Source organism: Amphiura filiformis, chromosome 11 (genome assembly GCF_039555335.1).
Source record: "Amphiura filiformis chromosome 11, Afil_fr2py, whole genome shotgun sequence".
NCBI classification, from domain to species: Eukaryota; Metazoa; Echinodermata; class Ophiuroidea; order Amphilepidida; family Amphiuridae; genus Amphiura; species Amphiura filiformis.
Window position 1 is genome coordinate 15,064,143 of NC_092638.1, and position 16,129 is coordinate 15,080,271.

The 16,129-nt window shown below is 38.9% G+C and overlaps 1 protein-coding gene across 1 annotated transcript in view; it reads left to right on the plus strand.

Annotated features, from left to right (window-relative positions):
- Positions 1 to 16,129, plus strand: part of LOC140164398 (zinc finger CCHC domain-containing protein 8-like) — a 42,094-nt gene that overhangs the window by 12,932 nt on the left and 13,033 nt on the right. The window contains exons 3-6 of the mRNA XM_072187677.1: positions 1,966 to 2,037; positions 12,599 to 12,737; positions 14,155 to 14,312; positions 14,995 to 15,063. Coding sequence (XP_072043778.1) covers positions 1,966 to 2,037; positions 12,599 to 12,737; positions 14,155 to 14,312; positions 14,995 to 15,063 — 438 coding nt within the window. The remainder of the gene's footprint in view (positions 1 to 1,965; positions 2,038 to 12,598; positions 12,738 to 14,154; positions 14,313 to 14,994; positions 15,064 to 16,129) is intronic.

Consider the following 16,129-nt stretch of genomic DNA (forward strand, 5'->3'; position numbering starts at 1 on the left):
ATATTGGTTATTTATATAATAATGATGATGATGATGATGACACAGGCACTACCGGTCAAATTATTGGCCCCGGAAGAGGATATCAATATCATGTATCGAGCCAATTAGAGATATACCGTATTTCGTCAAATAGTCGCCCTCCCCCTCAAATAACGCCCCTACCACTTTTTTTCAACCAAGATGTTTAAAAAATGCGGATATTTCCATGCTATCTTGTGTAGTGAGCTTACCAAGTTGCGCATATGGTCGATAATAAGCGTCAATAATTGGCGAAAATCTGGATCAGAAACCGGAAGTGAGCCAGAAGTCAGTGTTTCTAGTTCATAGTTCGTCATTTTAGCGTGTGTTTTTAGTTTACCTAATGATTTTAACGGGAATTATTGTTCTAAAATTGACCTTGACGTTTATTTGACGAAATACGGTAGTTAAAATAGTTATTAGGGCTTTAGGGGATTAAGTTTTTAATTTCGCAGAGATTTAAAAGCTCTATTTGATTGGTTACTTAAATACATTAATTTAAACCAGTAATGCAGTACATAACACCCATGGGGTAAAAAACTCAATCGTAAGTGCCAATATAATTAGTTACCCCCTATTTGTTCACGAAATACGGGAAAATATCTATGGTCATGAAGCCGAAGGCTGAATGGAATATGGCACCAGACCGTAGATATTTTCCCATATTTCGTGAGAACAAACAGGGGGTAAGGTTTTTATCCTTTAGTGAACATGAATTATATTATCTTCAGACTTGTTCGTAAACTTTGTTGAAAGAATTTAGTTTGAGTAGGCTAGTTTCTTCCTTGCTTTTTTTACAGTGCAGCCATGCCATGCATGTGAAGTATGTGCACGAGGCTTAGGATATCGCGCGAGTCATGTTACGCAAATGCGCCCGTGTTAGGACTATGCAGGTAATATGGGAAATATTACCTGCATGTATATCAATGAGAAGTACGCAGGTAATACAGATTTTTATCCAAGTAGTGTTTGACCAATGAGATTGCAGAATTCTTATCAATATCAACTAAGGATAACAGATGATAGCACTATTATCACATTCACATTACTACATTACTGCATCCCACATCTGAGAGGCTATTATTGAATTATTTACTGAGATATGAATGCAAAATGCAATTAGTGTTTGAGCTAGAGATATAAGAAATAAGGCCAGCCCTCAGGCCAAAATTACTAAGGGCGCACGTGGCATGTGCATTTTGGCGCCAAAGTCAGCAACAAAATAAACTCAATGCTGACTTCAACATCAATCCAATTTGAATTCTGGCTTATGAAAATTAAGGAGGACCGATAGATTTCCTGAATGGCCCATGAAGATTTAAGGTCATTCCGATCACCTATCCAATTTGAATTTGGGTCCATGAAAATTAAAGTGACTGATAGATTTCCTGAATGGCCCATGAAGATTTTGGATCATTTGGATCACCTATATCAATGCTTTCAAATTGCATTAATTAAATTGACATCACTCAAGTTTAACTGTGATGACTCAATGACAAAATTCTACGTATATATATAAATTGTTGCCACCGTGGAACACTCTGTATGCATGTAGCTCTACAACATATTTTAATCAATACACAGGCACAGTAGACTGGGGGTTATAGAGGGTCATGTATCATCAGACTGGGTACCACTTTGTAGTTAGATACAAATTGTGTACTGATCCCATTTTGAGAAGCAAATTCTAAGGGGAGAAATGCAAAATCCAGGGTGCCCAAACAAACAAAATATGTGTGAAATCCACGATGGCCGCCAATCTGGCATGATATCCAAATTGAGAAAGTCCTTAAAATCACATGTTTTCCAGCTTTTTGATATGTTTTGGGGTTTTTGTTTTGGGCCATGGAATCGGATTATAAAATTTAAATTTGAATTTTGTGATTCTGTTGCAATAAAAAGAGCAATAATTATCTCTGATGTCATTTTCTTTCTTTTACATTACAGTGGATTACATGTGCAAAATACAGAGAGTGGTCCTATAGCACACATCATTTTTATGAACAATGATATATCAAGGTAAGATGGTCTCTCTCTCTCTCTCTCTCTCTCTCTCTCTCTCTCTGGGTCAGATGGCGTAGGATTGCGCTGCTGTGGTCTTCACAAGAGTACACCATCTACTTCTATCAAAAGCCAAACGTGTTGCACCATACGTTCAGTGTGATGAAACATTCTTCACATCATTTGTCCAAGATGTTGTTGGATGTCTCCTTCCACAATAGGCTTCCACAGCTCCCTCAAGAATCTGCTTCTCAACTCCACCATCCTTTCTTACAATATTGCCAAAGTAGCGCAATTTCCTCTCAATGATGGACTTTCTGATGTTTAAGTCTGTGCCAATCTTATTCAGGACCCATATGTTTGTCTTCTTGTCTTTCCAAGATACTCCCAACAGCCTCCTATAGCACCACATCTCAAATGCAGCTATCTTCTTCCTGTCGTTCTTAGTCATTCTTTGATGTTCAAATGAAAGGAATTTCAGACTACAGCACCACAATGGAAGAGTTAGATTAGATATCATTGAGTAGGTCAAAGAATTTGGAGAAAAGTCATCCTTTAACCGTGATTTGAACCCATGCCCTCTTTTTCCAAGTGAGCTATCAATGAAACTTCTGTAGACAATAATAACTGTGCACCATCTATTTTGAGGTCATTGTGTGAAATCGGAGGGTTTTGTTTTGGGCTGAGGTATTTTTCCGAGGGAGTAGTAGCTCCCGAGCAAAAATACCGAGGCCCAAAACAAAACCCGTCAATTTCACACAATGACAAAAAAAAAGATGGGGCAAAGTTATTATTGTCATTCATTACCGTTGTATCTAATATTTTGAACAAATCAAACTGGCATTTTATGTCATAAAACGCTGTTAAGGTTATACACAATTTTGCCATTTTCAGAAGCAAAATGGGATGCACGTAGCCCCCTTTAAACTTATCTATTTCTGGAAATAAATATCGGAGAGAGAAAACACAAACTACGTCTAAAAGCTGAAAGTGTAAGGGTCATTATTATGCTTGAATTTTCCACTTGGCTCAAAATGAAATGTACTTTTCAAACATTTCAAATTTTTTTCAATATCCGAGCATCAAGATTTTTGGGAACACGGCCATAATTTCTCATTGGAAGTGGCGATTTTGTTGGGAACTTCGACGCACATTACAAACAAGTCAATAAAAGAATGTGCATATTCATTCTTGATATTGGTTGTCTCGATTTTTTATGTAAGCTTAAAATGTTGGCTGAATTTGAAGTAAAATGGCCTCCACTTGTATGTCGTTTTGTAACCAGTAATAATAATTCCGTGCAAGATTTCATAGACAAAATTCTGACCTACATTATTTCTATAAACCCTCTTCTGCATGCAGGTGCTATTTAAATTTTCATTTCGATAGCAGAAAATTGAGATATTTGCTATTTTTCCGACTCGCTGCTGCCAAATTGTCTAGTTTCGCGATAAAAAGATACAGCGAAATCAATTTTTTTTCGAACCATTTCACCTCGTGTCGGACTGTGCTTTGAAGTACAAACTTCAAAATTGATATAGTGATTCTATATTTCAAGCTGCGTCATACTGTGTTTTTCTTACCTCTGATTGTCGCTGCTCAAGGCCAAAATTCGAAATTTTTTGGACAGAAGTGACACTCTCATTTCTTTTTAAAACACATGTTTACGCATGCGACATTGTTCTGACGGGCTGTATTTGCCAAGTGGTGTTGCCGAGGGCAAGTGGTGTTGCCGAGTTTGGATTTTAAAATATTTAGGTATTTTCTAGCTTAAAATCCAGCGCCAATGCTGCGCTTGCAACAGGTAGATATTTAGAAATCCATTTAAGGTATGGGTATGGAAATTGGGGATCCCAAAAAATTGGCATACGCCTATATATAGGCTATATGCAAAGGGGATGGGGCATTTTTGGCAGGCCAGGGGGGTGCGGACAAGCGATTTTCGGCTGGCCGAGACGGGAGGCAAGCGATTTTTAGCGAGTCGCTTGGAAATGTTGGCTTATAATTAGTAGGCTAATACCGGTACTGATTGCACAGCCTTTCGAGAAAGCAATTTTTTGGCAAGCCGGGGCGGGGAGGGAATAAAATTAAATTTTGGCAGGTCGAAAGGAAGAATGACTTTACCTAGCACACATTAAAGGGGCATTTCGTGATCCACAGCCTCATACAACCCCATAGGCCTACGTCCTTTCTCACAAGTTAAGATTTTTATACCAGTCATCCCGCTCTGGCCACATGTTTAGGCATTTTCACGCAGATCAATTCATTAAGCAATGGAAAATATTGCCAAATTTGAATTTCGTTTTAAAAGCCTACTCCCCATTAAAAAAACCCACTAATTTTGGGGGATTAAAAAAGTTCTGTAAAATGAAACAAAAGGCTGCCTCAATCCTAATTATTCATTTAATAGGCCAGGCCTTCATTTCTGAAAATATCGGGAGCTCAGTTAGTCACTCTCCTATGTGTAGGCCTACTGAGGAGCTTGACAAGGAGCTCAATTATATAATATCAATATTAAACCATAGGATTTTCAAGAAGTGAGCAGCTCAATAAATGCCATTAGTAAAATTATTGGGCCTACGATTTTTATATTTTATTTGACTGTGATCCGTTTTCTATAGGCTATATACATGCCTACACTGTATATAGGCCTACCTTTAAAATTTCTAAAATTGGCGGAATTGAACAAGCTCTAAATTTCTCATCGTCCAGCATAACCAAGGGCAACGGGGGGACGCCCCTAGCTATGGCCATACCCGTAGTGGCGGAACCAGAATTTTTTTTCGGGCATGGGGCCGGGGAAGTGAATTTGAGGCGGGGCACTTATTGCACTTGAAATTGCCGCAAAAAGTGGAAAATTACATAATTGTGGGGATTTTGCCTAAAAACTGGATGAGAAAGAAAAAATATTGGGGAAATACTGCCCCCCCTAGCGGCGCCACTGCATAGCCTATCCATCCATGATGCTAGAATGACGGAAGTTCTGGCGCTGAAATTCAATTTCAATATCACGAGTTTTTATCAGGGATTTTACCAAGGGAAGGCGATAGTGTAGGATTTTGCTGATATACCAGGCAACACGAGAAAGGTGTGGCTAAATAAGGGAGTGTTCATTATAAATATTTTCCATTATCATACTTTTGGCGCCGAGAGCATAATTATTTGAAGCGTACATCGTGTCAGTCACATGGTCACATTATTTTCTGTTGAAAGAGAAACGCACATGTCTCTGATTAGCTCGGGGATTAGCTACTGCGCGCTGCGTGCTGGTCTGTTGTTGTCGAGTGGAAATGGGAAATTTATGAATGAACTTCCGCAACTTTGCAACATCATCACGCATGGCAGGCGTAGCTGGGATTTTTTCCAGGAGGGGCAAGACTGTAGGCCCTATGGGGAGGGGCCCAAATATCCACCAAATTTCCCACTGGGGCGGGGCCCAAATAGACAATTTTGCCAGGCTTATCATAATCGTATATGGTAGGCCTATTGAGCTGTATTGCATATCGTTGGGATTCCCCATCTCTCTGCCCCTCCTCTCACCCTCTCCTCTCTTTTTCCTCTTTCTCCCCCCCTTTCCCTCTTTTTTTCCTTGCACTAGGGGCGGGGCCCAAATAGGCAATTTTGCATTGCCCCCCGGCAGCCTACGCTACTGTCATCACGGTAGACATACGCGGTAGGCCTACAAGCAGGGCTGTCAACTCTCACGCATTGGCCGTGAGTCTCACGCATTGGGTCACTTTCTCACGGTCTCACGCCAAGGTAGTATAATCTCACGCCTACGTAATAAATCTCACGCATAAAAAGCTGGAAAATTAGTAAAATCTCACGCATCGTCCTGAATAATTTGTTGCTCCTACCGCCCCCCCCCGCTTTTCACATTCCCGGCGCCGTGGCTCAAATATTAATGGTTCAAAATGAACATTGGAGTCGGCAAATCCAGGTACGCCAAGCTCTTTATACAGACAAATATAGTAGGCCTATCAAAATGTTGTATTTTTATATTTTCTGGTGGACTCATGGAGAATATCATGTCATGTAGGTCCCGGCGCTGGGTGGGGGGGTCTCAAGGCATTTTGGTAGGCCTACCCATGCTTGATTCGGGAGGTTTTTTAGCAGGCCCGACCATTTTTTAAATAAAAACACCTCGGGCGTGGTCTCTTCAAAACATTTGTACCGCTTGAGGATCAAAGTCATCCAAATTTGGCCTAATTTGGACGCTTTTTTAAGGGCACTTTTGCCAAAATGCGCCCAAAAGTTGGTCTTCGCTGTAAACCCACCCATCATAGTCGTTGAAAAGGTAGGCCTACCCCAAAACTGTGGCACATCCACGAACCCGAGGGAGAGACCTCCAGCGGGTAAAAACACACCTCTAGCGGGACCAGATTTATAATTTAAAATAGGCCTACATTTTGGAAGCCAGTCATCACGACAAAAGCGGGCCATGGCAGTGTTAATGGTATTAACACTTTGATTTTAGGCTTAAATAACGAGTGTAGGCCTATAAATTACAAATTTGCACACACCGGGGAACCTTCTCAAGCTGGTTTGGGTAAGGATGTGAGGCTGTGACTCCGAAAAAACTACGGTGCGATTTTAAACCAAATTTGAAGAAAACAGACCCAAAATTGTATCAACTTTTGGACTGAAAGTTTTCGCAAATATTTACTTTTTCGAGAAAATTATTGAAAATACCCTTCTTGAACCTCATTTTCATGACACTGAGGGTCAATAAAATCATGGCTAAAAATACAACAGAGTCTAAACTAAATGGCTGAAAATGCACCCCAAATCTGCCGCACATCCCCACGACACATTTCACCTTATAGATTTTGAAAATTGTCGCAATAAAATAGGCCCGAACTTATCCCAAATTATCCCCGAAAAAATATTTTTTTGCAGGTGAGGTTGGAGTCTTATTATTTTTATTCTCAGAGAGGATATGGGTTGATATTTTTAGCAGGGTACAATTTGTCTTGTTTTTTGACGTTGAAGTTCCAGATTCTTTTTTTATATGTTATTATTCATTTATTTATTTATACCCGGGATTTATACCCTGTACGTGGGGAAAAGTACACACGGCAGCTACAGAGAAACCACGAAAAACTCCTGTAAAGTGCATGAAAATGCCCGAAAATGTGCCAACCGAAACACCCGAACAGGAAGATAAAATAAAAAACAAAACCAAAAACCCAGGAAATTTCCGAAATAAGTTCCAAATTCTTTGTCCCCACTAAAATATATGAACACTCCCTTATGAAGTCTGCCCTCTTCCGGCTATTCTGGTAGTAGGCGTTGACAATTACCTTCATATTTTTGAAGCATGTTTGAACCCGATTTGTTCTCTATTCACATTTTTAACGTTGCAAGTAACATTTCAAGACCTCTATTTGTGACAGGTATTTATTACCTTGCTAGAGATGTGCCTAAAGTTGAAATTCAATATTTCGGATCGCAAAGATCGAGAGATATAAAGTTGTTGAATATCAGTTTAACACCATGGATCATATGGGCGTCTTATATGACGATTACGATAACTAGGCAAAAATGGCTGGGATACAGGTTGTGTAAATACTACATGAATATTCATGAACTATACAGATTCCATTCTTCTCTAATAATAAAGATGTCAATCACTCTCCCAGACGACAGTTGCTTGGCGCTTGTAAACAAATCGAATAATAGTGCTTGATAACAGCTAAAAAAATAGGCTAAAAACACATTTTCACACAATTTTTCCGGATTTTTTTTATTTCACATGATAAGTAGACATATTTTCTTACGTATAAGGTAATAATATATTTTTTCTGGAGGTAAAGCCCTTCAACACTTTGTTTAACCTTAAATATAACCAGTTTTTGTCTCGCCTGAATGTTCAGGGAGAGACTTAGTAATCACTATGGTGTGTGTGTGTCCGTGCGTGTGTGTGTGCGTGCGTGCGTGTGTGTGTTCGGAAAAAGCTTGTGAACGCGTTATCTTGAGAACCGTAAGTACTATGATGATGAAACTTTATAGGGGGTAGCATGACCAAAGGGTGTCGACCTGATTAGATTTTGAGCGCAAAATATGGTAATTAAGTACCTAATTTGCATAATTTATGCGTAATAAGCAAAATACCTTGTGAACAGATTATCTGGAGATCCGTATGGGGTACAGTGGACGTAACTTGGTGGGGAGTAGCGTGGCCAGATGTTCTCGACCTGATTAGATTTTCAGCGCAAAATATGCTAAATAAGTACCTAATTTGCATAATTTATGCGTATTTGATGCGTATCAAGCAAAAAACCCTTGTGAACAGCTTATCTGGAGATCCGTATGGGGTACAGTGGCGTAACTTGGTGGGGAGTAAGCGTGGCCAGATGTTCTCGACCTGATTAGATTTTCAGCGCAAAATATGCTAATTAAGTACCTAATTTGCATAATTTATGCGTATTTGATGCGTATCAAGCAAAAAACCCTTGTGAACAGCTTATCTGGAGATCTGTATGGGGTACAGTGACGTAACTTGGTGAGGAGTAGCGGGGCCAGAGGTTCTCGACCTGATTAGATTTTGAGCGTAAAATATGGTTAATAAGTACCTAATTTGCATAATATATGCGTAATAAGCAAAATACCTTGTGAACAGATTATCTGGAGATCCGTATGGGGTACAGTGACCTAACTTGGTGGGGAGTTGCGTGGCCAGAGGTTCTCGACCTGATTAGATTTTCATGAGGTCAAAGGTCACATACAAGGTCAAAGGTCAACTGAGGTCACCAAATCTTTTAATAATTAATTATCAACTGTGCATCACATATCCCAATAACAGCTTGATCGGTCATGTAATTAAGGAAATATGACGACTTTAAGATAGTCGCTTTCTTTGTAAAGTATAGCAAAGTAGCACTTTCAATGAGTGATAACTCGTAAAGGAAGCATCTTTCTGTTTCGATTTATTTGATGAAATAGTTCTTTGGTATTGCCAAATTTGATTTTTCAGCGCAACATACTTTATCCAATTTCGTGAGGTCAAAGGTCACATACAAGGTCAAAGGTCAACTGAGGTCACCAAATCTTTTAATAATTAATTTTCAACTGTGCATCACATATCCCAATAACAGCTTGATCGGTCATGTAATTAAGGAAATATGACAACTGTAAGATAGTCGCTTTCTTTGTAAAGTATAGCAAAGTAGCACTTTCAATGAGTGATAACTTTCGTAAAGGAAGCATCTTTCTGTTTTGATTTATTACTTTGATGAAATAGTTCTTTGGTTTTGCCAAATTTTTGGAAGGTCATTACGGGGTCATCCGAGGTCACTCAGGGGTCATCTGAGGTCAAGATATTAAAAACTCGTATGGGCATGAAACTTGATGGGTACAGTCAACATTTCAAGGCAAATTTTGGAAGTTCATTTTGGGGTCACCAGGGTCATCTGAGGTCAAATTAGTAAAACTGTCGTATGGGCATGAAACTTGGTGGGTACAGTCATCATTTAAAGCCAAATTTTTGGAAGGTCATTTTGGGGTCACCAGGGGTCATCTGAGGTCAAATTAGTAAAAACTGTCGTATGGACATGAAACTTGGTGGGTACAGTCAACATTTAAAGCCAAATTTTTGGAAGGTCATTTCAGGGTCATCTGAGGTCAAATTAGTAAAAACTGTTGGATGGACATGAAACTTGGTGGGTACAGTCAACATTTAAAGCCAAATTTTTGGAAGGTCATTTTGAGGTTACCAGGGGTCATGTGAGGTCAAATTAGAAAAAACTGTCGGATGGGCATGAAACTTGGTGGGTACAGTCAACATTTAAAGCCAAATTTTTGGAAGGTCATTTCGGGGTCACCAGGGGTCATCTGAGGTCAAATTAGTAAGAACTGTCGTATGGTCATGCAACTTGGTGGATACAGTCAACATTTAAAACCAAATATTTGGAAGGTAATTTCGGAGTCACCAGGGGTCATCTGAGGACAAATTAGTAAAAACTCGTATGGGCATGAAACAAATGATGGGTACAGTCAACATTTAAAGCCACATTTTTGGAAGGTCATTTCGAGGCCACCAGGGGTCATCTGAGGTCAAATTAGTAAAAACTGTCGAGTCTGTCGTATGGGCATGAAACTTAGCACGAGGGGTACAGTCAACATTTAGAGCCAAAATTTTTGTAGGTCCTTTCAGGGCCACCCGGGGTCATCTGAGGTCATATTAGTAAAAACTGTTGCATGGGCATGAAACTTGGTGGGTACAGTTACCATCGGCCAGATAATCGTGCCCAGCCGATAACCGCCAAATTCATTTACCTCTCTACCAACAGTTATCGCAAAAGCAGGCGGTCACAAAAGCAGGCGAGACTCGTGGTTCGAGAACCGCCTTGTAATTATTGTTGTAACCTACCCTGCAAAAAATCGACCAGGCGAATGTAACATTTGCGCCGACAACAAGAGCTACCAATCACAGAAGCATGACGGCATCGCGTAGGCGTGTGCATTGCTATAACGCTTAGCTTATACACGCATGCACGCAGAAGGGTCAGTCCATGTCAAAACAGACTGAGTGTACACCCACCCTCTTGGATTATGCTCTCCTTTGGCTCAGGGGTACCTTTCATGGACCCCTAGGTGAGGTCACAAGAAAAAAAGTCAAATTCAATTGCGTTTGCGAATGGCGGGCCATCAAAGTTTGGCGACCATGACCAAAATTGGGAATTTAAGGTGTCCAAATGACAAAGCGCTCTCTTTGAGAGGCATTTTCTTCTTAATTAAATCAGTTGTGACCCTCTTTTTGCATGTGGTCACTCACTGGCTGTGTCTGAAATGCCTAATGCCAAAAAAGATTGATTCGGAATTTCGTTGGGATTTCAGAGGGGGTCAAAATCAGCACTTCATACTGTTCAATCAAATTATCTTTGATTTTGAAGGACCCATGATAATGCCACAGTGCACTTATAGGTCCTAATTATGTTCAGAATGGATTAACCATGTGCCAATGTATATGAGCAATTCAAAAAAAGAGAAATTTCTAGACCCCCTACAGAATTTTAGGCCCCCTAAAGTGGTTCAGCCACAAATGGCGCTTAAAATCGGCAAATTTTGACACCTAATAACTTTAGGTGGACACCAGATATGAATTTCTAGTCGTTTGCATCTGAAAGAATGTAGTCTTATGTTACTAGGAACATAAGATTTGTTTTGTATTTTTGTGTTTTGATACTTTCAAAAGGTCGTTGACCTATGAACATTTTTCGTCATAGCGCCTCCTGAAAGGTCTGACACATAACAAACTATACATTTTGGAATCCTCATGACCATACGAGTAATTTGATATATTACTTGACATAATTGGGAGCATTCTGAAAATTTGACCCCATAACCTGTACTTTGCATGTGCATCGTTGCCAGGAAGTGCATTTTGACCCCTTATAAAAATCCATACAGAGGATTAGAAAGTAGTTTTTTCTTATTACTTGACTCAAGAGCAACTTGAAATATCAGGATAAATAATACAAATGGCTATAAAATGATCAAAAATATAAAAAAATATCATACTAAAATTGGCATTTTGTACCGTATCCTGTATGCATGGTATGTTAGGCAAAAATGACTATTTTTGAAAGCGTCAACTTAATACTAAAACACAAAAATACAAAACAAATCTTATGTTCCTAGTAACATTAAACTACATTCTTTCAGATGCAAACGACTAGAAATTCATATCTGGTGTACACCTAAAGTTATTAGGGGTCAAAATTTGCCGACTTTAAGTGTCATTTGTGGCTGAACCACTTTAGGGTGGCCTAAAATTCTGTAGGGGTCTAGAAATTCTCTTTTTTTTAATTGCTCATAGACATTGGCATATGGTTAATCCATTCTGAACATAATTAGGACCTATAAGTGCACTGTGACATTATCATGGGTCCTTCAAAATCAAGATAATTTGATTGAACAGTACGGCGAAGTGCTGATTTTGACCCCCTCTGAAATCCCAACGAAATTCAAATCTATCTTTTTTGGCATTAGGTATTTCAGACACAGCCAGTGAGTGACCACATTCAAAAAGAGGATCACAACTGATTAAATTAAGAAGAAAGTCCCCCTCAAAGAGAGCACTTTGTCATTTGGACCCCTTAAATTCACAATTTTGGTCGAGGTCGCCAAACTTTGATTGCCCGCCATTCGCAAACGAAATGGAATTTGAATTGTTTTCTTGTGACCTCACCTAGGGATCCATGAAAGGTACCCCTGAGCCAAAGGAGAGCAAAATCCAAGAGGGTGGGTGTACACTCAATCTGTTTCGACATGGACTGACCCAGAAGTCATTGTAGCACGTCAGGAGTCATTGTGAGTTATTAATGACCTCGCAATTAGTACGCGGTCAGGCAATCAATTTCTTTTGATTGGATCACAGGCTTCACAGATATTAATGAGGTTATGAATGTGTTTTAAAATCATAGTGATTACCATAGAACCAAGCTCGATTACTGACTGATCTCTATTTTTCCCGTTTCTGTATATATCAAGCTTCACAGTATTTTGTGACATTTAAGTCCTCATGCATTTTTGAGCCCTGCAATATCCTGTACATGTCTTCTTTATGTTCTTTCAGGAAATACAGGCAAGAGGCAGAGGAATTCTTTGAAAAGCTTGTTGCAAGAGGAGAAAGCACTGCTAAGATACATACTAGTGGCATGATTGATATAGATGATGATGATGACGAAGAGGATAGCTCAGTAGCCAAACCACAGGTCGGTATCAGTAAGAACTTTAAATTAGAGAAAAAATAACACTATAGAAATGTGGTTGATAGTAATGATCAATCAGTATGATAATGAAGATGATGACATATATTGACATTTCCTTATTTTTCAATAATATATTGATTTAGATAATGAAAATCAAATTTTTTTGGCTGCTTCGACCAACAATACCTAGTCTACCCTTAATCTACCGTTTAATCATCAAACTCCAGCGGTAGCATGAACCCCATATAGATGATTGACCATAATGGCTGGGCCTAGATTCCGTCTTGGTTTGCGAGAATCAAAATCCATCATAGTCACTGCACTTACTGTATGATACAATGAGAGAAGTGGATTCTCACAACTGAATCTTACGAGAATCGATTCTGTGATTCTCGTCGAAATCTAGGTCCTGAATGGGCTATTTCATTTGTAACCCATACACCCCCTATGGAAGACATGACCTTAATCTTCCACACAGATTACCTGTATGTGTGACTGACCAGACTCCATTTGAAATTTACACCCCCTGTGCGGGTGATATGTCTTCCATAAAGACATGTGTATTGAGCTTCTCTTGTGCAAGATTACACCTTCCAATTAACCATCAAATAAAAATTTCTTCTAACAAAAATTGGTTGTGGTGTCGGATATTATGTACTTGCATTCTTTCTTACAATGCTTTTTCAAAATGTGTACAATACATGTATAAAGTTGCCGATCACCAGCATGCACCAGGACCACAGAAGTACTGTATTCATTCCAATAAGCGCCCAGGGCGCTTACCAAAGTCATTTTGGGTGGACACTTATTTTTTACATGGTTTAGCTAATTTTTTTCTTAACAGGCATTTATTAGAGACAAATTTATGTACAAAAGTTTCCTAAGACGTTCCAGTAGCTTTTCTGATGCAGAAAATGTATTGCAAGTTTACACAGGACTTCTAATCCCCAGCTATTTCACTGTATCAACGTCTGTCCGACAATTCAACATTAATGGTACCCTTTAGCAAATTGAAATTACCCTGGGTGGGCGCTTATTGGGGCATGGGCACTTATTGGAACAAATACGGTAACAACAATTTTACTGTAATTGTCATGACATTTACTGTGCATGGGCTTGTAATGTTTTGACCAACACAAATTTACAATTCTGATTAATAAGTTCATTGGTAGCAAGTGTCAAAATGACAGCAACATCAACGAACGATCAATCCATACATGTAGATCAAACAAATTTGGTTGTGGTGCCTGATATGATCTACTTGCATTTTTTCTTACAACACTTCTTCAAAGTGTAACATGTGTATAAAGTTGCTGTTACCATCACGTTTTGCACATCATGAATATGAACAAAACCTACTTGTCTACTTAAAACCTTGAATTTACAATTTAATCTTCTTTTTCATTCATTACTGTTTCAGAGGTCATCACGAGTGATCATTGATGAAGGCAATGAGATTCAGAAGGAAGCTTACCTGTCGACGGGAAATTTGCAATATTATCAGGTGTTTTGTGTAGATCTAATAGGTAGACCACTTATAAATGGTGATGCACAACTCTCAGGATGGTCTATACCTATGTATCCTTTCAAAATATTATTGAATATTTATGTGCCAGGTGTTTTAATTGATCACATTTGCAGGACTCTCATCAGAGTATACAATAATGTATACCGTATTGCCTCTATTAAATGCTCCCCCTTTTAATAAACGCCCCACCCCCGTCATATTTTTCAACCAAAATGCTTTAAAAATACAGAAATGTTCATGCTTCCTCATCAAGTAATACCGATCAGGATCAGATAGCCAAAATAGCATTGCAACCCTGAAATTTAAGTACAGGAAGTACAACCAGAGGCCACCTGGCGATATTTTGTCATTTCCAGGTATATTTTATAAACTTGTGTATGGAGTTTGCCTATGATTTATCGCCTCTAATAGATTCCCCCTCCCTTTGAAAAAATGCAATGCCTCTCTTGGGCGTTTATTAGAGACAATACGGTATAATCTTGTTAACACAAAATTGTCAAGGCCTTGGATTTTAGATAGTGTTAAAAATGTGTTATCATGTACGGTACACAAGGTATAGGCTTCAGACTAAAAAAACATTTTTGTGTTATCAGGAATTTTCTGATAACAGATTTTGTGTAAAACAAGTTTCCACAGTAGTAAGCTCTTATTCAGCATTCTGTAAATATCACAAGGATACGTTGATATTCAATGTATATAATCGCAAGCAATTTTTTCCTGAATGTAGATCAGTTATACGGCTGTCTTTCTAGAAGTTTTACCTATAGACGAAAACCCGCAGGCACCAAAAAAGGCTAGCAGGTAAGACCTTGGTACAGTCCATAGAAAAAGAATTTGTAGAGTCTGTGATGTAGGACAGAATAGGGTGAGGTGGGAAAAGCACATACCCTATGCAGAGTCTTAGCTAGAAATTCAGCTTTGCCCGTCATTTGAATAAATTTGCCTGTCCCAATTTGACCTTTAAAACATTTACCAGACTTCTACAGCCCACTGGGGGTTCAAAGAGTTCAAATATGTGCTGATATAGCCTTGTTTTGCAAACCGGGTCTACTAAAAAGGTCAACAGACTTTCTAAACACCTACAATTATAATGTAGCATCTGTCAAAAGCATTAATTTTGCCCGTCCCAGGAGCAAACTCCCCATCTAAAATGATGGCCAGACGGGTGGCTAGCTAAGACACTGACCCTATGGTCTGTGGGAAAAGGGCGGGTGGTCCAGAAAAGGGGAAAAGAAAAGAGTGAGTACAGGAAATTATGGGAAAGAAAAGGACCGGGAGGGAAAAGGTATATGTTGTAAGTGGCTCATTCTGTCAAGGAAGAATATGAAAAAGAATTTTGTCATTAGGATCGAGAAACAGATGCTCTGTGACGTGAGATAGTGAAATGGTTACTCATTTTTCATCTCAAGCAACTCTACTTGTGCATGTGCAGATAAAGAAGATAAGGCCAAAAAAAAAAAATGTTGTGTTGCCCTCCGCGGCCGGGTCAAAATCGCGAAAATCTGGGCCGGGTTTTTTTTTTTTTTTTTTTTTTTTTTTTAAATTTAATTTTTTGTTTTTTTTTCAATTTTTTTATCATACATGTACCCCCAAGCCTATTCCCGGATCCATAACGTTCACTAAAAAGATTGTGCCCCAAGCCAGCACTTTAATTGGATAGTAGGACTGACTCATTGAATCCCAACAACATGGATGTTAGGCCCTTCACAATTGATTTTGAGTTTCCTATTTCCCGCCCGCATCAAAAATTGAAAATTGCAAAATATTTAATTATTTGATTTTTCTCTGTCATTTTCTCTGTTAAATGACATTTTTGTTACATTAATTTGCTACTTTCTTACTTTGATCATGAATCCTGAACAAACAA